The following is a 22,060-nucleotide window of genomic DNA, read 5'->3' as shown; positions in this document are numbered from 1 at the left end:
GTAGATGAAGGCTCCAGGCTGATGAGGTGATAGGATGCAGGTGAGCAGGAAACGAGGGGCGTGGAGAGGGCAACCAGGAACCCGACAGAAACTCTGTCAAAAGTTATAAACTTTTAGTATTTTCTCTTTATATTTATGTTTATCCATTTAAAATAAGTTAATTTGTTTTTTCATAATGGCAGCACCGACATAAATACAAATCTGTGTCTTATTTTTCTTAAGGATCAACTGAGCAATAGTGGCTCCTACTAGATTTTTTTCTGCAAAATATTGACCCAAATGGTTCTGTAAGTGTTGAAGGTTGCAGACTTTGAAAGTTAAATCAGGTCGAAGTTTGACCAATCAGGGCAGGGGTCTGCAACCTTTGACACTTAAAAAACATATGGGTCAATGTCTCACTGTCCACAACCCAGTAAGAGCCACATATCCTTTAGAAATATAAGAATTTATGTTAGTATTATTTATTGAGAAATATAAATAATCAATTATTTTTTAGCATAAATAGAACAAAATTTTATAGAAAATATATATTTTTTCCAAAATATGAAACAGTTTACAACTTTTAACTGGGGTTCACAAGACTTCCTTTCAAAATAAAAGACTTCCTCGATGGAGCAAATCTAGTGGTAGGTTGTGTGAATTCAGCAATAGAAAAAAAATGAATATTTTAAACGTTTGTGGCTCTTCTCAGCCAGAAATTTATAAATCTAACTTTCTAATATTGAAAAAGAGCTAAATTAATGTATTTTTTGAACCATGAGGCACACTTAAAACACTGGAATTAGTCAAAATGTTTAGTTCTCCATTATCAAACCTTTGGTTTGGAGGCTAGCAGAGTAATGTTATTTTATTTATTTTTTACTTTAATTTACATTTACATGAACACAATAGACGTGTTACACGCCCAACTTGATGTTTCCGATGTTTGCTTCAACCATGAAGATCATTAACAGCTCAGATGTACAGATTGGGTCGAGCTTCTCCTGTTCCCTCACAATTATTGTTTACCTGGAAGAGACAAGAAGCAGCAAAGTGAAAATCAGGAGAAATCCTGAACATCTTGAACATTTCTGAACCTTCCAGCTCTTTAGATTTAGGTTAGAGTTTTTACATTTTATTTTGAGGTTTTATTGTAATTTCACAGAAGTTCTGTTCTGTTCTGGGTTTTAGAGCTGCTCCCGAAACGGAAGAAGTTTGTCCTAAAACTGCATATCAGCTCTGACGTCAACCTTCCTGCGGTGAGAGGGTCTCTGCTGCAGCAGGTGAGGCCCGTGACCAAACTCACCTGTCCAACCGTCTACACAAACTCACCTTGTTCTGGCTCCTCCCACAGCTGCTGTCACGGCTGGCAGACTCGGGTCTCACGGATGTGAGGGTCAGCTGGCGGTGAACTCGTCTTCCTGCAGTGATGTCATGAGCGGGACGGTTTTCTCTGCAAAATAATGAGAGGAGCGAGGAGTTCTCTGAAGCTGCAATGTGTTTTTTCATGTTTCATGTAGGTCGTTGGGAGGAGTCACACTGAGACAGATATCTGCTTTTTTCATGAAACAGTCAATAAAATATATCTGTGTGAAGCATAAAGAAATTGGACTTTTTCTAACTTTTCCCGTCAGGCAGCTGAGCGAACAGGTCCATTAAAGACTATGTAGCTCCAGACACAGGAGGAGTTTATGTGGATAAACCCCCTTTTGTATTTGAGGTCAAACTTCACTTTTATTACTATCAAGAACATTTATTTTTGGATTGACAAAAGAAGAAAAAGAAAGGAGAAAGGAGGTAAATAAGTTGAAGAAGGATTTAAGAGACGCATCGGAGGAGTAGGTAGCTACTCACCCCGGGAGTCGTGAGCACTCCCTGTGACTCCAAACACCCCATCGAAGTACGGTAGAAAGGGGAAGGTAGGGGTCATCCCTGGTAAGATGGACTAACCAGGCTCCCTTGATGATGGAAAAGACCAGCAAACCAAAGTGAGATCCAGAACCAGTGCCAAAAGGAACAGGCTCCTCCGTCTGAGGAGAGTGGAGCGCCAGACCAAGGAAGCCGATGCCAAGAGACAACCCTACTAGCTCCACCCCCATGACTGTATAAGAGAACTGGACTGACATCACCAATAGAAAATGCCTTACCTCCAGTTCCATCGAAATGGAGTTGCCATTTTTCCGTGACACGGACGTCGCCATCTTGGAGCCAGATGACAGTGATTGGTCTGAGTCGACGTTTCTATGCCAACCACTGTGGCCAATCATGAGAGAGCAATTTGGAAGTCCACACCCCTTCTACTGAAAGTGGACTCGCGAGAATCAAATGTTTAAGGTGGGGGGTAGCGAGCACCACATGCTTATGACTTGAATAACTTGCGATAAAGACAAAAGTAGGATTAGCAAGAACACGTTAAAAAAGGTAAATGTCTATTACTTGAGAGAAACTATGGAATTTTGGCTTCTTGGAGACAGCGGGTACTTCCTGTTTGGAATGCGAGGGGGGAAGGGTAACTCTGTTGAGTTACAGTCAATGATTGCAAGGAACCCAACCCCCCAGGTTCAAGTATTTGTCATGGATTTTGGAATCAAAACAAAAGTTCCCCTCATTACTTGTAATGTCAACTACAGAGATCAAAAGTTTCCTGTAGGCCTTCCTATTTTTGGTCCATTCCTCCATGGAGATCTTCTCAAGAGCTGTGATGTTTTATTTTTGATGTTCAACTCCCTTCACAGATTCTCTATTAGATTGAGATCCATAGACTTTCTAGACCACTTCAGAACCATGAAATACTTTTTATGTATCCGCTCCTTCGTTGCCCAGGTGACGTGTTTGTGACCATTATCACGATGGAAGATCCAGCCATGTTTCAAGCTCTCATTTATGAAAGGGTGTTTTTGTCCAACATCTGACTATAGATGTCTCTATTCATCCTTTACTTGACACATATCATTCTCCCCCCTTGGTAGAAAAGCAGTGGTCTTTGTCTTGTCCCTGGTGTCCTTTGACAGCTCATTGGTCTTTTTCCCTGTTTAAGGGTGTGGACACGCATTTTTTATACAGATAATCAGTTCAAACAGATTACATTAATGCAAGTAACCAGTAAAAGATAGAACTTTTAAAGAAAAAGTTACTAATCTGAACGACAGAACTACTACTTACTAATTGTGTGAATCCCACTTTAGTGATTCTCCTTCGCCTTTTGTTGGCATGTAAAAACTCTATCACTATAGCAATCTTGGTATAAAAACATTCAGCTTGTTCAGGGCATCACTGCTTGTACTTTTAGTATTCAAAAACTTTATAGTTTTTGAAATATTGAGCAAAATATCCTCCATAAATGAATGAAAAATTGCTCAAATCATTCAAAAACATTGTGCACTTTGAAACCTATGAAACTAGAGACACTTTAAAAATTTAAAATGCTCAGCAACTATTATCTTTTAAGGTAATTTGGAGTTTAGCGTTTATTTAAGCAACATGCTGTCTGTTTTTGGCTAAAATATAGGCAAAATTAGACATTTCTTAGGATAATTGGGAGTTTAGCTCATACTTTAGCATTATGCTAGCTGTTTTAGCTAACTTAGTTTTTTTTGTTAATTTGGAGTTTAGCTAATATTTTAGCAACATTTTATTTTGGCAAAATTAGACATTTTTCCTTTTTTTTGTTTATTTGGCATTTAGCTAGTAGATAATCTAGCTTTTGGCTTGAGCATTTTCAGCTATTAGCTTTAGCATTCTGTAGCGTAGCACATTCAGCATTCACACCAGCAATATCTAAGGTAATGATATAGATCTACTTGATTCTTATTTTCTGCCCCATGATTTTTAAATATCAATGTGATGATTTCCTGGATTATTTTTAACATTCTGTCTCTCACAGTTGAAGTGTAGCAATGATGAACCTTTCAAACTCATCTTTTTCAGTGGCTGCCAGCACACACATCATTATTGGTAAAGCAACAGCCACAAAGTTAATGTTCAATAGTTTTATTATACATCGCCTATGAAATGAAGAGTGAAGGGTTTGTCCTCCAGATGGCATCCGCAGGCCGGTAGGGTAACGGTCCTAATGTCTTATCTGAGCGATGAGCCCCTCCAGCTCCGGCCGCGCCTTAAAGCGAGCCTGAAAATCAGCCTCTGTGTGCTGAGAACACAAAGAACAAGTTGGTCAAATCAGACTGAACTGCACAGACAAGAAACTACAGAGCATCACTGTTTGCTTTTTGTCTTGTTATCATGATTTTCTGAACCCAATGAATCCCTTTAGGGGTTGCTGGAGCCTATCCCAACTAATACACCCCAAACAGATTGCTAGCCTGTACCAGGTTCTTTTTTCATTTTTTTAATGTATTTTTATATTTTAAATGTACCTTAAAGTGTCTGAAAAGTGCGTTATAAGTAAAAATCAATGTTTTTATAATTACATAATGGTTTCTAAAATGACTAATTAAAAAATTGAACCTACAAAAAATCTTTTACATTGCGATTTTTCCTCAAGTGTTCTAGAAACTTAAGTCATCAAAATCCATGACAAAATGTAGGATGCATCTCCATGAAGACCCTAGGGCTGCCACGATTAGTCGACTAATCGACGACTAATCGACCATTAAAATAGTCGACTAATTTAACAGTCGATTACCTTATATTTTATGGAGTCAGAGTGTAGTAAAGTTGAAAGTTATAATGGTATTCTGCAGCTTTTTGGACTATTTTGGTATTGATTAAGGTTTTTAGGCTATTTTGGAGTTTAGCTAATTTTTCATTGACATGCTAGCTATTTCTTGCTAACTTAAGTTTTTTTTAGTTTGTTTTTTTGACTAATTTGGAATTTAGCTAATATTTAAGCTACATGCTAGCTATTTTGGTTAATTTAGCATTTTTTTTTTGTTTTTGGAGTTAGGCTAATATTTAAGCTACATGCTAGCTGTTTTGGCTAATTTAGGTTTTTTTTGTTCTTTAGGTTTACTGGAGTTTAGCTAATATTTCAGATACATGCTAGCTAGTTTGGCTCATTTAGGCTTTTTTGTTTTTTAGGTCATTTTGTAGTTAGGCTAATATTTAAGCTACATGCTAGCTGTTTTGGCTAACTTAGGCTTTTTTTTAATTTTTTTTTTGGATAATTTTGGCATTTAACTAATACTTCAGCTGGCTATTAGCTTCAGCGCTTTTAGCTATTAATTTCAGCATCTTAAGCTATCGTCACTAGGATCTTCAGCAACCAAATTCAACTCGAGAGAGCTTGTGAATGCTGTGTAAATATATCTACTTTTTAGTTAGTTTAAAGCTAAGTATGGTTAAGATGTGTTTTTTACATCCAGTTTATGAATGACCCGATTAGTTGACTAATCAGAAAAAATAATCAGTGATTAGTCGACTACTAAAATAATTGTCTGTTGCAGCACTAGACGACCCACCTCCATCACGCAGAGCTGAACTCCCTCCGGCTGGTTCCTCAAGAGAACATCCATGAATACGGGACACAGCGCCGCGTTCAGGCTGCTCAGCTAGAAAAGTAAACATTAAGTAAACGTTAATTCATCTCCTGTCAGGACCTGGAAGCTGCACCTCCTCCAGCTTTACCTGGACCACCCGCTGGTGAGTCTTCAGCACGGCGTCCACGTACGTCTTGGTTCCCTGCTCCTGCATCAGCATCACCTCTGTGCTTTTTGTCGGCAGAGCGTAGCTGAGCAAGAAGAGTAATGCGAAATGAAGACTGATGATGACGTGTTTGACTAAAAAAAAAGCAGCCCTGTCTGAACCCTCACCTGTCTGCCACCTTGATGCCCAGCCGGTTGCAGAGGTTGTGCACGTACTGCGAGTAATGCTCCACCAGGGTCATGTCGTGACCGGACACGCTGACGTTCAGAGTGCCGTGCGCCGAGCTGGTTGCTGCCAGAATCTGCTTCATCTGCTGCTTCTCTTTCTTCTTCTTAGGCTGAGGAAACAGTCCAGACTTTACTGAACCGCCTTGCAGCTTTACAACGGAGGAGCTTCAGGATAAATGTTTCAAACTCAAACTGATGGGATTTATTGTAAAGATTTGGACAGAATCCCAGCAGGTAGACTCAACTTTATTCATTCAAATTGGATTTTTCCTGAGTTTGGTTCATATAAAGAACAGATTTATTACTTTTTTCTGGAAACGTATTGATATACTGTGCATGCCTTTCAAAATAGCGTATAACTCGCTTTATTTTGAAGGTTTCTGCCACATCCTGCAGCTCCGTCTTTGAGTCCTATTTCTGTTTTTAGGAGGAGGGTTAGTTTACTCATCGTTTCAAACTACAGCGAGGTGAAGGGGGCTGGACACAGACTTACTGCTTGTTTGGGTAAAAGGTACCTCCACCTGCCGATGCCGTGGGTCGGCATGCTCCTGTACAGCCGCTCATTCGCTGTAAGGACACAAACAAACACTCAAACTGATGTGTAGCTTCTCCAGCTGCAGAGGCTTCTGGGTAACTTACACCTCCCAGGGTGATGGATGGACGGAGACAGCCTGTGAAAGAGGAGGACAGAGGTTTGAAATCCTTCCACACAGACATGAATGAACATTAAGGTTTGCTGATCATAATTTTTTTCTATAATCTCTGCTAAAACACAGATTTTAGTTCACGCCTTTCAGTGAAACTCTGATGTTAGACTCGTGTTCAGCCAGGAGCCGCCATCTTACCTGCAGGATGTGAGCGCCTGGTTCAGGACGCACACCTGTAGGTGGAGGAGAGATGAAGCATAAATGACTCCTAGAATGTACTAAAGATGACAGCTGACCTGATTTTGTTTGAACATAGTGGGAAGGGCTACTGCAATCATCCAATCAATGCCTCAGGAAGGGACCTTTTCAAAATAAAACTCTTGATTTGTCTGATTTACAAATGATTGAAAACTTCCAGAAATCCATCAGAGAAAATACAAAAAAAAAAAACTCCTTGCACTCATGTTTATTTTGAATTCCTAATAAATATTGAACAATTTGAGGTTAGATGTGTTCTGTTTAAAGACCTACTCCAATGAAAGTTTTGTTTTTGTTGTTTTAACAAGTTATTGTGGCATTTTTATGATGATGGATGACATATATAAAAACAATTAAGTCTAACTGATCATCTTTTAATCTATTGCAAAATCGTTACCAGTGTTTTTGTAATTATGACACAAGTCTTTACAATCCGGTGAAAGATCACAGACCAAAACAGACAAAACAGACACATAACTTCAGACATTAGGATAAGTAAACTCTAAACATGTTTTATTTAAAATAAAAATAAAGCTTAAAACCTTTCTCAGCTTCCACTAAAAAAGGTTTAAAATAATTTGACCCGACTGCTGTTCAGTCAGAGCCTGTTTAAAGGTGACAGCTGGAGGGGAGTTTGAACCTCAAGCTAACAAGTCTGTACTGATGTGTTTACGATCGTTTTTTAATAAATACTCTCATAAATCACCAAAATGGCAGGAACTATTTCTAAGTTGTTAGATAAAATGAAAGAATTCATCTTTGAAATTGAGTTTTTTAACCGCTACAGTGAAAGCTGGAGAACCCGGACCGGTGACCCTGAAACACCAAACCGACCTGCACTTTTCGAAGGACGGTGTTCATTTTCCGCAGCTTCTCGGGGATTTATCCACTAAAAATAAATATTTAACATCCAGACTGTAAAGAAATTTATATTTTTAACGAACAAGAACACACAGGAACCGCAGCCCGCTGGACCGGAAGATGTGTCCTTCTTGTGTCCGTCGGAAGAAATAGTCCCCAACAAACGTTCCGGGTTTTCTGTCCGCTCTAGATAACCTGAAATTTTCCGTTCTGTTTCATTTATGAGATTAATAATATATATATATATATATATATATATATATATATATATATACATAAATAATATACAATAAATCAACAACTCGATCATCCAACATTCAACAAGCTTTATTATCAATATAATATATTTATTTTTAAATTGGCCCCTTACAATTCTTCTCACCAAAAATGGAAACTGGCATTTAAACATTCAAATTTTTCAAGTAAAACAGCATTTTTTTTTCTAATAAAGTGCAAAACCCCACATCACCTGAAAGAGATTCAGGAAAAATGTGCATAGAAACATTTCCCTTAAAGCAAAGCTAACATTTGTTTTTAAAAAAGACAGACTTTTCTGGCGTTTGTAAACTTCCAATTTCTTTTTCTTTTTTTTGTCTTTTAGCAGCATGCCAAGCAACACTCATTTTTTGCACACACACAAACTCACTCATCTTTGGCTTGAAAGGTTTAACTCAAGCGTGAAACAAACTGCAGTTTTCCTGCAATTTCAGGCCAAACAGGAGAAACGGATCAAATGTCTCATAAGAGGATTCCGGTTTTATGTCTGAATTCTGGTTATGTTTGCACTCACTCCTTTGCATGTTTGTTTGTAAGAAGTAACACATCTGCAAGCCCCTTAAAAATGTCAGAAATAGTGCTTAGAATTTAGAAAACCTTTTAAAATGTGTAGAAAATCTGACATGCAGAGGCCCTCCCTCCTCAGATTTAGTCTGAAAACGGTACATTCATGTTCTAGAGCTCCCAGTTGTTTTCAAATCTGAAGTGGCACAGAGAGGCCAGCAGGGGGAGCCGAAGAGTCACAACGAGGCTGCAGCGACTTTCTAGGAACAGGAAACACTTTATTCTCGTCTTCAAGTGTCCAATCCTGTTTCTCAGAAATGAATCCAGTCTCCTCCTCTCCTACTCGTCTTCATCATTCCCATCCTCATCATCCTCGTAGTCATCTTCCTCTTCCTCCTCGTCCTCTCCTGGGCTGTACAGGTCATCAACCAGCTGCAGGGGGCTGTCTTCTTCTTCTTCTTCTTCTTCTTCTTCCACTTCATCTTCCTCTCCTTCACTCCGCATCTCCTCCTCGCTGCTGTCGTCCAGGTCATCGTCATCGTCGTCCTCTTCGTCTTCATCGACCAGCTCCAAACCCTCTTCCTCATTGTCCTCCTGCTCCTCCTCCTCCTCGGGGTCTGAGAGATGACCTGGTGAAATAACAGACATGACATTTTTTCATGTGAGATGAACTTTTTTTTTTTACACAAACAGACAAATGAGGAATTGCTAATTTTCTAGCTTTTCTTTACATCTAAACAAAAAGTGTCCAGAATTATTCCAACTGCAAACTGTCACAGACTTTGGGGAACGGAAAATAAAGAACGAACATTGCAAATTCTCATCTGAACAAAGAAAAGTTCTGGTCTATTTTATGGTCTAATGAAATTAAAGTCATAAGGACATAATTTTAGAGAGAAAAACAAAAGCAAGTCTTTAACTTGTAAAAACACCATCACCACTGTCAAACACGGTGGCAGGAGCTTCATGGTTTTCACCCAGGAAAACCTAAATAGCAGCAAAAAAAAAAAAAAAAAAACCTGTTGAGGAGCTAAAGATCAAGAAAAATCTACAACCTGAAAGAGGAAGATTTTTTTGATGCCCCAAAAAGCCACTCGGCCCAACTCAACCCGCAACTATTCTTTTGTTTTTTTTTTTAAACAATCCTCGGGGAAATAAAGCAGTTTTTCAGAAAAAATGTCGACACTATTTAATCAATCGAGTTCTGATGTTCGACGTTTTCTCTGATAAACTGATTTGTTCTAATGCTGATGTCCGGATCTCAGTGAACGCACCACGCAGACGCTCTCTGTCAATCTATCGATGTTTGTTCAGGGTTTTGGGGGAAATTAAGGGAGTTTTTTTTGTTCAAAATTGTTCAAGTGCAATGCATTGTGGTCTATATTCGCTAATCAAGTGACCATCGATGTACGCTAGTTTTTCGCAAAGACTTCAGGGATATTTCCAGTGCACTCGATTTGGAATGAATAGATTCGGACAGCACTAGAAAATGCGTAATTTTCACGGCTTCACGACTGAATGGAGAGGACCTACACAGGGAGGTGATGGCGGCGACGATGTGGCACGGCAGCTCCTCCTCCAGGAACTTCCTCATCTCCTCCTCCATCATGACTCCCAGCAGCTCCGTCTCCATGTCAACGTACTCCGGGTAGAACAAGGTCTTCCTCAGCTGCCTGCGGAGCCTGGAGGAGACGCAATAATCATTATTGAACCATTAACAGGATCATTCCAGTAGATTTTGAAGGAGAAAAGCGGCGTGAGCCGCTTTTCTCCTTCAAAATCTACTGGAATGATCCTGTTGACCGTTGAAAAGTTACAGTAAATCCTGGAGCTTCAAGGGTTAAAAACGTAACTTTGTGTTTATTTAAATAGTAAGGATTAAACGAGATCTGAATGAACATGAAAGCAGAACTCACTGTTTGCCTGTAGTTTTGTACGCCTGGAAAAACAAGAAACATCACACTAAGCTCAACAGAAACCACAAGAATTTTTCCCGCCGATTCATCGGAAAAAAAGATGCTGAGTCAGCGTTTCGACCTGGATGAAGCGGAAAGGGTCGCTCTCCTGCATGAGGCCCTCGATGCCACAGCGGACCTCCTGCAGGCGGGCCTGGTCCTGGCAGATCCTGGAGAGGTTCTTCTGGATCAGCGGGCCGTTGGTGTCGCACTGCGTGCGCGTGCACTCACGCAGCCGGGTGATGAAGCGCAGGACTTTGGCCTTCATCTCCTCGCTCAGCCTGGTCAGACTCTCCTCCGTGTCGTCCATGAATTTCTGCAGGAGGAGGATTTGATTTGTTGAGAAAGACTTTTTTTTTTAAAGTTTTTTAGACTTTATGAATAAAAACTGCAGCATAACGTGACACTTTTACTTTGAAAACACTTCTAACAGATGACCCCATCTTAAAGTCTCAGTGTTTTCTTTGCTGTTTAACATTTACAGCGCATATTGTGTATTTATTTTGCATATACATTTATTGCTGAAGTTACGTTCTAAAAATAACCTTTGATAGGTGAAATCTGTGAAGCAGTCCTTTATTTTTTAAAACCAGGCTATAAAAAAACTTTTTTTTTTTAAATTTATCACCACTTTGGTGTTTTGTAAAACACAGTAAATCAGGAGAATTTTCAGAATAAAAGCTCAACGTCTGGCTTTACAAACTGGATTTTTTCTGAAACAAAGATTTCACTTTTATAGGGTGTGAAGCGACGTGGCAGCTTATCAAATCTTCTGAACCTTTGGAATGCTAAGTGGGATTAGGACACGCCCCCCCATCCACAGACGGTCTCATCCAGCACATAAATGCAATGTTCTCCTCGTGTTCTCAGTCTGATCAGAACGGAATGGTGACACTCAGAAACTGGGTCTGACCCGTCCCCGTATGAGATCTGAACTTTTATTAATCATTAAACCAGAACAAATATTTTTGATCTTTTTGATTTGTTGAGCTAACTTCTTCTAAACGACCCAAATCATGAGAAGACGTCGTTCAAACCCTCCGCCATGCAGGAGACGCCTCCTCTGACCTTATTCTGCTGCTCCTTCTCCTTCTGCTCCTGCAGCTTCTTCTCTGCCATGCTGTACTTCCTCTCCACCCGGTACAGCTGCTTGTCCAGCGTGGCCTGAAAACACAAAGAGATCACAGAAGGTTCGAACTGGGATGATGAAGTGAGTCACCATTTTTGCTGAAAACTCTCTGATGAAAGAAAAAACAGATTTAGATCAGAATTTATTCATTCAGATGAGATTTGACACTTTTTTTTAAACTTGTTTTTAAGAAAAGTCTCTCTGCTCTACAGCTGGATGTGTGTGGGAGGGGCAGAGTCACTAGAAGGTTCAAATCCCGGCTGCCTCTAGAAAAAGGTTATAAATGTTTGGTTTGAAAAGCTCTTCAATAATAACCACAAAACCTTTGAGTCTGGAACTTTTCTGCTTGGTGTGGGGCTCCTCCCTCTCACCCAAAGTCTCCTCCTTCAGGTCACCTTCAACACTTTTGTCCAAAACTAAACTTTTTGGTTTTTTTGCTGTCATCATGGAAGGAAACTGTTGGTCTAAAAAAGGACCACGTTTCTCAGATGATTCTCCAAATCCCAACAGCAGAGAGCTGGAAGAGTCTCAGCACCTGTTCAGCTGGCAGATCATTGACTCCACCCCCTCAGAGGCTCCAGTCACATGACCGCTCATTCATTCACTCACAGTCTACACACAGACCTTTGTTCCTGAGGTTTCTGTCAGAGCCTCAGGAACACGGGCTCATGGAATCAATTCAAAGCACAGAAACTTGTGGTGAATCCCAATTCATCCATTAACTCCGCCCCCTTTTGGCCATTCCTCCTTCTTAGCACCAGTGTTTCAACAATTTAAGTTATTCAAAAGAGATTTTGAAGCAAGAAAAGAAGGCTTCCACTGATATGACACAAGTAGTGACGTGTTTACACAAAGAATGGAAATTAGAAGATTCTGTTGAGCGGATATGAAAAGCTGCTTCTCTCCACATCCGAATCAGCTGATTACAATGTTTGTGTAAAATGTCCTGTAGGGCAAAAAACATCTTTGGTTTTAAAAAGCTACAGGTTAAAAAAAGGTTTGTGTTTGGTTGTGACTGAAGCTGATCGACAAGTGAAGCTACGGACACAGAAATGTGACAGGTGTTCAAGAAGTTGGATTTAGCCCACTGTGTTCACACTGGACAAGCAGGGAGGGGCTTCTTCTTCTTCTTCTGCTGCTGTTTACTAGTGCATGTCTGCCACCTACAGTTGGTAGAGTTTTGGTACGAAATGTCAAAGCGGTGCAAATCTCACAAGTCTCGCTCCAGGCTTTTTCTTTCACAGCTCTATTCTGATATTTCAAAGTCTTGGTGGCATACAATTCCATCTGGAAACTAACCACGATTATTCATTTCTCTTTCATGTTCAATTTTCAAACTTGTTGGCAAAAAAGACGCAATCCATACGACATAACCAAATCCCTGATTGGTCAAAGTTTGACCTGGTTTAAGCTTTCGATGTGCGTCCAGTGGCTGTGTGTTTTGTATATAGAGTCTGAAAACAGTTTTAGAAGCTTGAATAACAACGTGTGAATGTGAGAGTTTTAAATGCAGAAACCAGAAACAGACTTTTCATTGTAAGTGGTCGCTTGAACACATTTTGTGACTTTAGGAAAGTTCAGGTACATTTAATTCCAGGTTTGATCGTCTCCAACCCGAGAATAATGTTTAGAGCAGCGTTGTCAAACTCCATCACACAGGGGGCTAAAATCCAAAACACACCTTAAGTCACGGGCCGAACAGGATAAACATTTACTGAACACTCTAAAACTACATTTTTAAAACTTAACATTATAGCTTTACCTGTCATAATGGTATGAATGCCGTAAGCTGAATTCGGCCGCTGAAGATGCTAGTGCTGTTAGCTGAAGATGCTAATCCTGTTAGCTGAAGATTCTAATGCTGTTAGCTGAAGATGCTGGTACTATTAGCTGAAGATGCTAGTGCTGTTAGCTGAAGATGCTAGTACTGTTAGCTGAAGATGCTGGTACTATTAGCTGAAGATGCTGGTACTATTAGCTGAAGATTCTAGTGCTGTTAGCTGAAGATGCTGTTGTTGTTAGCTGAAGATGCTAGTACTGTTAGCTGAAGATGCTAGAGCTGTTAGCTGAAGATGCTGTTGTTGTTAGCTGAAGATGCTAGTACTGCTAGCTGAAGATGCTAGTGCTGCTAGCTGAAGATGCTGTTGCTGTTAGCTGAAGATGCTAATCCTGTTAGCCGAAGATGCTAGTGCTGTTAGCTAAAGATGCTAGAGCTGTTCGCTGAAAATGCTAGTGCTGTTAGCTAAAGATGCTGAAATTGGTAGCTAAAAATGCTGAAGCTGAGCCAGCTAAAATATTAGCTAAATGCCAAATTAGCCTAAAAAATATCTTTGTAAATGACAATTTTTTTAAACTTTAAAACCGTAACTTTTTAGCATAATTATTAATAATAAAAAGGCAGTAATATTATTTCAGAATAAATTAATTTAAACCTTAAATAACTTTCAGTATTTTAATCTCTATAAAAAAATATTTTGTAAAAATTATTCAAGTTAAAAATAAGCACAAGATAACATCGGGTCATTAATAACATTGAAATAAAATGAAGTGGAGGGCCGGATGCGGCCCCCGCGCCTTGACTTTAACACATGTGGTTTAGTGCAATCCTAGCTTTTCTCAGAAGACACTTCAGTTCCTCGCAGGAGGAGCCCCTCACTACTCAATCCTTAAACCACACGATACTACCTAGCTGCTTCGCTTTGCATATCTCTAGTCTGGACAGACCAGAACCAGTCTGTCAGTCAGTTTATCACATCTGAATAGAATCAGAGAAAAAGACTTACAGCTTCTTAATTTCTCTGACCACAAGCGTTTTGAGTGTCTGAAACAATGCTCTTAAAGTCAGTTAATGTGAACCATCTCAGGTTAGCTTGATACTCAATGGGAAAAATCTGAAAACTTTTAGCTTTCTTTGAAGGTCTTAGATCTAGAGGTCAGAGGGGGACGGCGGCACCTGAACTGCACCTTCAGGTCCTTCATGGTGTTCTTCAGGGTCTTGATTGTGTGTCCCGAGTGCCCCCCCTCTATAGTGCAGGCGTTGCAAACACACGTCTTGTCGTCCATGCAGTAGTATCTGCCACAGCAAACAGGGTTCATGCAGCAACGTCAGAGAAGAACAGAGAATTCAAACATCTGGTTATTAGAAACAATCGCCAGCACCACTGTTACCGGTAAATCTCGTCGTGGTCGGGGCACTTCCTCTTCCAGAGGTCGTTCATGGGCTCGGTGAGGGGGTGCTCCCGGAAGGCCGGCAGCTCCAGGTGGGGCTTGACGTGTTCCTGACACATGGAGACCTCGCACTTCAGACACGTCTTGATCGCGAACCTGGCAGCCGCGTCCGGCTGGGCGCCGCCGTCCTCACAGGCTGCCGAGTCCCCGTCTTTGGAAGGTTCTGAGGTGGACGCCGGAGGGGGGCAGTAGTCACAGGGAACCGAAAAAACCCTGCCTTCCTGTGGGGCACCCAGGCAGGAGGACAGCGTTTCCCTGGACTTCACGGAGGAGGCGGAGGCGGCGGCTCTGCGCCGGTGGCGGTAGTCGTCGGCGATGTTGGCGAGCTTGAAGTTCTTCTGAAAGTTGGTGCTGCAGCGGTGGCTGTCCCGGCACTCCGGACAACGCAGGCGCCCCCGCTCTGCTTGTCGCTTGAGCCGATCCAGGCAGTTCTTGCAGAAGTTGTGTCCGCAGGGGAGCAGGTGGGGGTCCCGGTACAGATCCAGGCACACCGGGCAGGTGAGCTCCTCCTGCAGGACGCTGGACTGTTCAGAGCGCGCAGAGGCCATCTCCGCCTCACGGACAGGTGAGTCCCAGGTGAGAGGCTCAGCAGACGGTTGGACAGGTATCTGTAGAAGAAGAAAGTTTCATCAAAGGAGGGGTTACTTCAGGTCAGGATGGTCTCACAGCTGTTTCAGGAAATGCAGAAATCCTAAATTCATGCAGAACTTAATGCTGAATTGTTGCACAAAGCTGCTCCAAGTTTCCTCTTTGGTCTGTAAGCGGAACCTGGTCTGGACCAAACATCTGAGTGGTGGTTAAGCCCCGCCTTCAATCTGGTTTTTGCATCATCTTGTAGTTTTTAAACTCTAAAATCATTTTTTTCCTTTTTGTTTGTTTGTTTTTTTAACCAAACTGTTATTATCAGAGCCTATTCTCGCGAGAACAACGCTCCGAACCTTTGATCAAAGCACCTAACTTCCTCCCAGTCAAACAGAAAGCAGACTTTGAGCTTTATTGACAGCAGTTGGACAATGTGGTGCGTTCAGGGTCAGCCCCGAACTCCCAAAACAATCTCTGCTGCGTTCAAAGACTAAAGCGGTGCGGGTCACCTGCTGCCCCCCACGGCCACAGACGCGTCAGAGCTCGTGTTTGTTAACCCCCCACCACCACCCGTTCACGCGACACATGCACCTGAATCTATCCCGCGACAGTCAGCTAACCTGGCCCCGTTAATCTGGCGGGCTGAGGTTAAGCTAAAGCGACAGACAAGAACAACCGCTCCCGCGCGCTCACCTCAATCACCCGGTTCCGTTGTGGTTCTGCTGCTTTGGACCGGTAAACTCGGGTTTGTCGGGGGTCGTGGATGAGTCGTTTCTGTCCGAGGCTAACGTCAAACGCTGGCTGCCGCGGTGCACCTGTCGTTCCGGGGCTAGCGCGTCTTTCTTCCCCGCTGGTTAGCTCCTCTGGCGGATTTACGGGCTCCGGTCACCATGTCTACCGTCCGGCATCTGGCGTTTTCGGGGTTTGACTCGGAATAACCAAGCGACCAGCACACCTGCGGAACAAACGGACGCTGAACTGAAACTACAGCGGAGCACCGTGATGCAGGAGACGGATGCGTTCAAAGGCGCTCGGAAAACACAGTTATTACAGGCTTTGATGAAAGTTCATTGGATATTCAATTACTCTCCTGAGTAAAAACCAGTATTATCTCATGTACTCATAAAGAAAATGAGTTATAAATACTCTTCATGTAGTTTTATTAGTTGTTTTTTGTTTACTTTACGACCTTATAGTGAGTTGTAAAAAGGTGTTTGAACATATTCCCCACATTTTAATCTGCTTTTGGCTTTACGAATACGCTCAACCAAGTGAATCACCAATCTATTTCCGATTAAACACTTTATTTTGAAATATCGATTTAAAAAATCTGCGGAAGTCAATTTATGGGAGTTGTAAATTTCCGACTACACGTAAAGGCATCAGAGCTCAGCGCACTGCGGTGGAAGCTCACGTGTTCACGTGGTTTTGGGTCAAACACAAACAACAATACTGATACAGTAATACTTTTTAGTACTTGTTTATGGCAGTACTTGTGTTGAGGATGTTTTTTTTCTTAAGTTGTGATGACGAGATGAAGCTTTATTGAAGCATTTCATCCAGATGTGTTAGAAAATGCTTCGCTTGGTGAAGCCTCAAGTGAGCACTGGGGACCACTAGTGGCTACTTGTGATACGACAGGATAACATTTTTATTTTAGAATAAAAAATAGTTGTACTGGCTTCATTCTTTTTTCAATAAAAATGAGTTCAAGTTGGTCAAAAATTAAATTATTATTTTTGGATATTGAAATGTTCGATTCAGACTACTAGACCAACAAGTATGTGGACTATAATCACAAGAAAGGTAAAGACAAAAGCTAAGAAGTCACAAAATTGTGTATTTTTACAGCTGGCATTAAGAAAATGGGAAAAGCACTTTTTATAGTGTTTAGTTTGTGTTGCAAAAGTGCTGAGAAGGTGCTTTAAGTGTTCTTTTATATCAAGATTGTTTTAAATTGCGAGGAGGCTTCAGGTCAGACTCTCTCCCTGTTCAAAAACAGCAGCTTTCCTTTGCTTGTGTTGAAAAAAAAATCCAGTTCAAATTCCATTTGTGTTTTTATTAATAGTAAAAAAAAAGTTTTTCAGATCATTCTAAGCCCAGCCTTTCCGTATCGTTTTAGGTGTGCTCCAAGGCTCTGCTCTGGGGCTCCTTCCTCTTTGTCATCTATCTTGTTGCGCTTCATCTTCAGCTAATTTAACATCCTTTTTTACTGATTCACTAGTGACGACCTTTATCTTTCCAACTAAACGTCTTCCTCTCTCCCACCAACTCTTTATTCCAAACTCCAGCCTTTTTCATCTAAAGTTTCCTCCCTAAAGTTGAACAGATTGAAATCTTACTTAGAGATGTTGATCGGTCTTCACCAACTTGATGCAACATGTAAAAAAAACATCATCATATGACAATGACTTCAAACACAAGAAATTAGAATAGAGAGACTCCAAAGACTTTTAACACATTTGTGGAATAATATTCTATTTTTGACCACCAGATGTCACTGTGGTCACAAAGTTTCAAAATATGAATTGGAAAAAGGGTTCAATCTTCTAAACATTTCTGCCATTTAGACAGTATCTGGTGCTCAAGAGAAACTATCAATTAAAGGACTCTTTTCCTAATTGGTCATAGCAACTTAATTATGAGTAAAAACGTCAATTAAGCTGCATGAGCTGCATTTTTTCATAAAAACTTGAAAGATCTTTTTTTTTTTTACATTTACCCACTAAACATATAATTAAACTCAACAATGCGGTACTATAACACTTTACAGTGTACTTTCAACTTTACTTGTAAACTTTTTTAAATAAAGTGGTAATAATTCTAGGGGGAAAAAAGAAAACCAATCAATTAAACAATGCACAAACCCTTGTGGACAAAATAAAAACATATGTGAGGATTGTGATCAAATATTAATAGTTTAATTCAGAGTTCAGATGGAAAAAACTGCAATGAAGTCATCTAGGAAATCATACCAAGCTTGACCACAAGATGTCGCTGTGGACACAGAGGAAGTGGAGGAAGACGACTCTTATATACAAATTAATATATGAATAAAATATTATTTTTGACATAAAAACAATTAGATTTCAATTTGACTGTAGATTCAGTTTATTATTATTATTATTGCCTTTTGCTGCTTGTTCAAAAGTTGCATATTACCTCAAAATTACCTAGTAAAATGTGATTAATAGTGGTTAATAACAACACAAAAGTGGGATTAATCTTTTTTCTTTTTTAAAATTCTGTTTAATCAAAAATAAAAGTTTGGCTTGTGACTTCATATTGTGATTATTCACAGATAACAAGTGGGCGACAAATACTGAAAAAAGTTTATTGCAATTAATTTTTCCCAAATTTGTGATTAGTTTGTTACATTTTTTTAAATCAATTCTCAGTCCTAATAGTAACCCAAAGGTTTTCAATATATTCACAGTTTAAAGTCTCACTCCGATCATCCTTTGACTCATCTAGGACTTAGTTTCTTAAGAATGACAATATTTCAATAGAAATTTGTCTCTGAATTGTTGGCAGAAATGTTTCCCATCATCCCTGTGTTTGTACGTTCTCCCACTAGCTTACAGCCCCTCACAACCTCAAGCTAACATTAGCGATAAAACAAAAAGGATGAGCAATATTGAAGCTATCTGGGTCAGATGTTAGGACAACAAAGACGTTCTATTTGGCTAAAAGTGGATGCATCAGAATGGAGTGGAGCAAGGAGCTTGTGGCGCCTTTAAAAACTTTGAAACTGTAACTCTTTGATATAATAATAAACTAGATATATAGCATTACCTGAGATAATGCTAGTGTGAATGCTGTAAGCTGAATTTGGCTGCTGAAGATGCTAGTGCTGATAGCTGAAGATGCTGAAATTGATAGCTAAAAACGCTGAAGCTGATAGCCAGCTAAAATATTAGCTAAATGCTAAATTAGCCTGAAAAACTTAAAAAAAAGAAGAAAAAAAAACGTAGGTTAGCCAAAGAAGCTAGCATGTAGCTAAAAAATAGCTAAACTTCGAATTATAAGCAAAAAATAAAAAAGCCTAAATTAGCCAAAACAGCTAGTGTCTAAATATTAGCCTAACTCCATAACAGCCTGAAAAAACTTAAAAAGAAAAGTATAAATTAGCCGAAATAGCTAGCATGTAGCTGAAAAAATAGCTAAACTTCAAAATATCCGCTGAAAAAAAATAAAAAACCTAAATTAGAAAAAAGAGCTAGTTTTTAAATATTAGCCCAGCTCCAAAACAGCCCAAAAAACCTAAAAAGAAAAGCATAAATCAGTCAAAATAGCTAGCATATAGCTGAAAAAATAGCTAAGCTTCAAAATATCCCCCCAAAAATAAAAAAAGCCTAAATTAGCCAAAACAGCTAGTGTTTAGATATTAGCCTAGCTCCAAAACAGCCTAAAAATGTAAAAAGAAAAGTGTAAATTAGCCAAAATAGCTAGCATGTAGCTGAAAAATAGCGTAACTTCAAAATATCCCCCAAAATGTTTTTAAAAAGCCTAAATTAGCCAAAACAGTTAGTGTTTAAATATTAGTTAAACTTCAAGACAGCCTAAAAAAAATAAAAAGAAAAGCATAAATTAGCCAAAACAGCTAACATGTAGCTGAAATATTGGCTAAACTCCAAAACAGCCTTCAAAAACTAAAAAAAAAAGAGTGAATTCAGTTCAAAATACACATTCTTGATGGAAAAATTAAGGAATCATCAACACTGGCTGTCTGGTGGAGAGGATTCTAGCTTTCAGCTTCTAGTGTTGGTGGTGGGATGCAACGACCAGTCAGTGGTCATAGCAACACAATCTGTCCTTCATCTCCTTGGCGATAACCTCACACAGGGTCATATTGATGTGTGATTGTATAAGGACGCCGCATTGTCTCCAGGTTAGAGAGAATCTCTGAAACCTTTTCCATGCCCTGCTGCTAAAAGTCTGATGTCTTTCATGGTAAAATTAACAAAAAGATGAATCATCTGCTGATATCTAATCCTGGCTTTTTGTAACATCTTTGATTGACATTTGCTGTCTAACTTGTGTGGTTGTGCGTCGCTAATCTTAGAATAGATTTGAATAGTTCCTCAAGATCTACAAACAACTGTTAGTAGATTTGTGTTCTCACCTGGCCTCGTCTCCGTCTTTAGGATTGTGTGTTCAGACATGATGAAACGACTAGACGTTGACGAAACTGTGATTGCCTTTGTGTGTGTGTTTGTGTATTTGTATATTTGCATTTGTGTAGGTGTTTATATTTATGTATACTAGTGTGCATATGTCATATTTTTAAATTACATAAATATCTGATGATGGCATGGTAAAAATGTGTGCATTTGTTTACACAGCAGGTGTTAGTATAAATGCCAATATTAATTTATGTGTGTCTATGTGCGTGTTTGTAAGTAAATGTGTGCATTTATCTGTGTGTATGTGTGTGTCTGAGTGTTTATGTAAGTATAAATGTGTGTGCTGTACATGTTTTTGGATGTACTTGTATCTATATGTGATTATTTATTATGTGTGTGTGTGTGTGTATATTCTTGTACTTAGTACGTACCGAGGACTGGATAGAGTTTTAGACCAACAAGTGAGTTCAAAATTTGGAAGTGAGGACATTTGCCGTTTTTTTGTTTTTTTTTTAAATTGAAAAAATCTCTACTCTACCCATAGATTCTTCCCTCCAATTTTCACTTTTGGCTGAAAATTGTTTCTTTTTTTACTGGAATTTTCACACAGACTTTGCTCATTATCTATGTGTGTGTGTGTGTGTGTGTGTAAAAATGTATTTCCTAGTGTGTACTGGTATACAAGTGTGATTACTGTGTGTACATGCAAAGAAGTTTAAACCACTGACTGTGTATGAGAACTGGACCGAGTGAATGTGACATCTCCCATGGAAAATGGCTTACTTCTGGCTCCAACCAAATGAAATCACTTCAGTTGCTGTTTTTGATTGATATAGACACCGACGTATTGTAACAAGAAACCTTCAGTAAGCAGTGATTGGTCCGAGACGGTCTAAGTCAACGTTTCTATGGCAACCACTCTCTCCAATCAGGAATGAGCTTGTTGGAAGGCCACACCCCTTCCACTGAAAGGAGGCTTGAGAGAAAGTTACAATAAATCAAAGAATATAAACATTAACACTAACCTACTTTTATTTACTCATTGTATGTCTTGTTTGTTTCTTTCTACCTCTGGTATTTTATCTTATTTTATTTTAATTCATTTTATATTGTTTGCACCGGTTTTTGTACTGAAACTGACATTTACAATAAAGTTTGTTTTAAAAAAATGTTTGAAATTATTCCTTTGCTTACATATATGGATCAGTAGACTTGAGTCCCTCTACCTGATCAGCCTGTCTGAACCCTGAAGTTAGTATGTGAATGAAGCAGAACGCTGGGAAAAAATTAAAAGATTTTATTTTGAAATGTCTGTGTGGACCAATATTTGGAAAAACACTTCACACACAAGGTTGGTTAGCAAATATATTTTAATATATCATATTTATATTCATTTTAGCACAATGACATAATGGCCTCATTTCAGATCAGTCTCTTAAATCATGACAAAAAGCAAAAATGTTAATCTGGCTGAAGAAGGTTTAACAGCACTGAGCCAAAAAATTCCAACAGGGATGTTATGAGAAGAAACGAGTAATTCAGAGGAAACGGACACAAAATCTGGGACAAGTCAGGACCCCCCAATTTATAAACTTTATAGTTTTCTCTGCAGAAATGGAGAACATTCACTAAAAATCAGATTATCTGCATTAAAGCTACAAAAATCTGAACAGCCTGCGTTGATAAA

At 39.5% G+C, this 22,060-nt stretch overlaps 3 protein-coding genes across 4 annotated transcripts in view; 1 reads left to right on the top strand and 2 right to left on the bottom strand.

Annotated features, from left to right (window-relative positions):
* LOC112156058 (C-type mannose receptor 2) overlaps positions 1-1,578 on the top strand; it is a 3,172-nt gene extending 1,594 nt beyond the window's left edge. The window contains exons 3-4 of the mRNA XM_024288202.2: positions 1,171-1,262; positions 1,334-1,578. Of these exons, the coding sequence (XP_024143970.2) occupies positions 1,171-1,262; positions 1,334-1,390 (149 nt within the window). The 3' untranslated portion in view covers positions 1,391-1,578. The remainder of the gene's footprint in view (positions 1-1,170; positions 1,263-1,333) is intronic.
* A 2,375-nt stretch (positions 1,579-3,953) lies between these two features.
* Positions 3,954-7,735, bottom strand: mrpl48 (mitochondrial ribosomal protein L48). The gene is made up of 8 exons (XM_024288203.2): positions 7,547-7,735; positions 6,653-6,687; positions 6,447-6,478; positions 6,301-6,374; positions 5,748-5,917; positions 5,563-5,665; positions 5,397-5,486; positions 3,954-4,126 (listed from the first exon to the last, which is right to left on the bottom strand). The coding sequence occupies exons 1-8, from the start codon at positions 7,571-7,573 to the stop codon at positions 4,049-4,051; spliced, it is 609 nt and encodes a 202-aa protein (XP_024143971.1). The 5' UTR covers positions 7,574-7,735; the 3' UTR covers positions 3,954-4,048.
* A 149-nt stretch (positions 7,736-7,884) lies between these two features.
* Positions 7,885-16,278, bottom strand: zgc:92594 (uncharacterized protein LOC436996 homolog). Of its 2 annotated transcripts, XR_002920906.2 has the most exons (9): positions 15,941-16,278; positions 14,606-15,273; positions 14,402-14,510; positions 11,377-11,472; positions 10,391-10,624; positions 10,270-10,292; positions 9,887-10,035; positions 8,607-8,982; positions 7,885-8,575 (listed from the first exon to the last, which is right to left on the bottom strand). XR_002920906.2 is itself a non-coding variant. In XM_024288204.2 (8 exons), the coding sequence occupies exons 2-8, from the start codon at positions 15,211-15,213 to the stop codon at positions 8,693-8,695; spliced, it is 1,509 nt and encodes a 502-aa protein (XP_024143972.1). In that variant the 5' UTR covers positions 15,214-15,273; positions 15,941-16,278; the 3' UTR covers positions 7,885-8,692. The 2 variants fall into 2 exon arrangements, 1 of the variants encoding a protein (XP_024143972.1); XM_024288204.2 differs by having other exon boundaries at positions 7,885-8,982.
* Positions 16,279-22,060: the final 5,782 nt, after the last annotated feature.

The sequence above is a fragment of the Oryzias melastigma genome, linkage group LG18 (genome assembly GCF_002922805.2).
Source record: "Oryzias melastigma strain HK-1 linkage group LG18, ASM292280v2, whole genome shotgun sequence".
Classification (NCBI taxonomy): Eukaryota; Metazoa; Chordata; class Actinopteri; order Beloniformes; family Adrianichthyidae; genus Oryzias; species Oryzias melastigma.
Note: the sequence above shows the minus strand (reverse complement) of the source record. Positions and strands in the feature narration are given on the sequence as shown.

Bases quoted from the DNA above. Each gene is read 5' to 3' on its own strand.
- mrpl48 (XM_024288203.2), bottom strand. From the start codon at position 7,573: ATGAACACCGTCCTTCGAAAAGTGCAG. The intron at 5,918-6,300 runs GTAAGTCTGTGT...CTGTTTCCTCAG, and splicing joins ACCTTTTACCCAAACAAGCA to CCTAAGAAGAAGAAAGAGAA. The intron at 4,127-5,396 runs GTGGGTCGTCTA...TTGTGTTCTCAG, and splicing joins TTCAGCTCTGCGTGATGGAG to CACACAGAGGCTGATTTTCA.
- zgc:92594 (XM_024288204.2), bottom strand. From the start codon at position 15,213: ATGGCCTCTGCGCGCTCTGAACAGTCCAGCGTCCTGCAGGAGGAGCTC. The intron at 10,625-11,376 runs GTCAGAGGAGGC...CTCCTCCTGCAG, and splicing joins AGAAGGAGCAGCAGAATAAG to AAATTCATGGACGACACGGA. The intron at 8,983-9,886 runs GTAGGTCCTCTC...TTATTTCACCAG, and splicing joins CGCCGCCATCACCTCCCTGT to GTCATCTCTCAGACCCCGAG.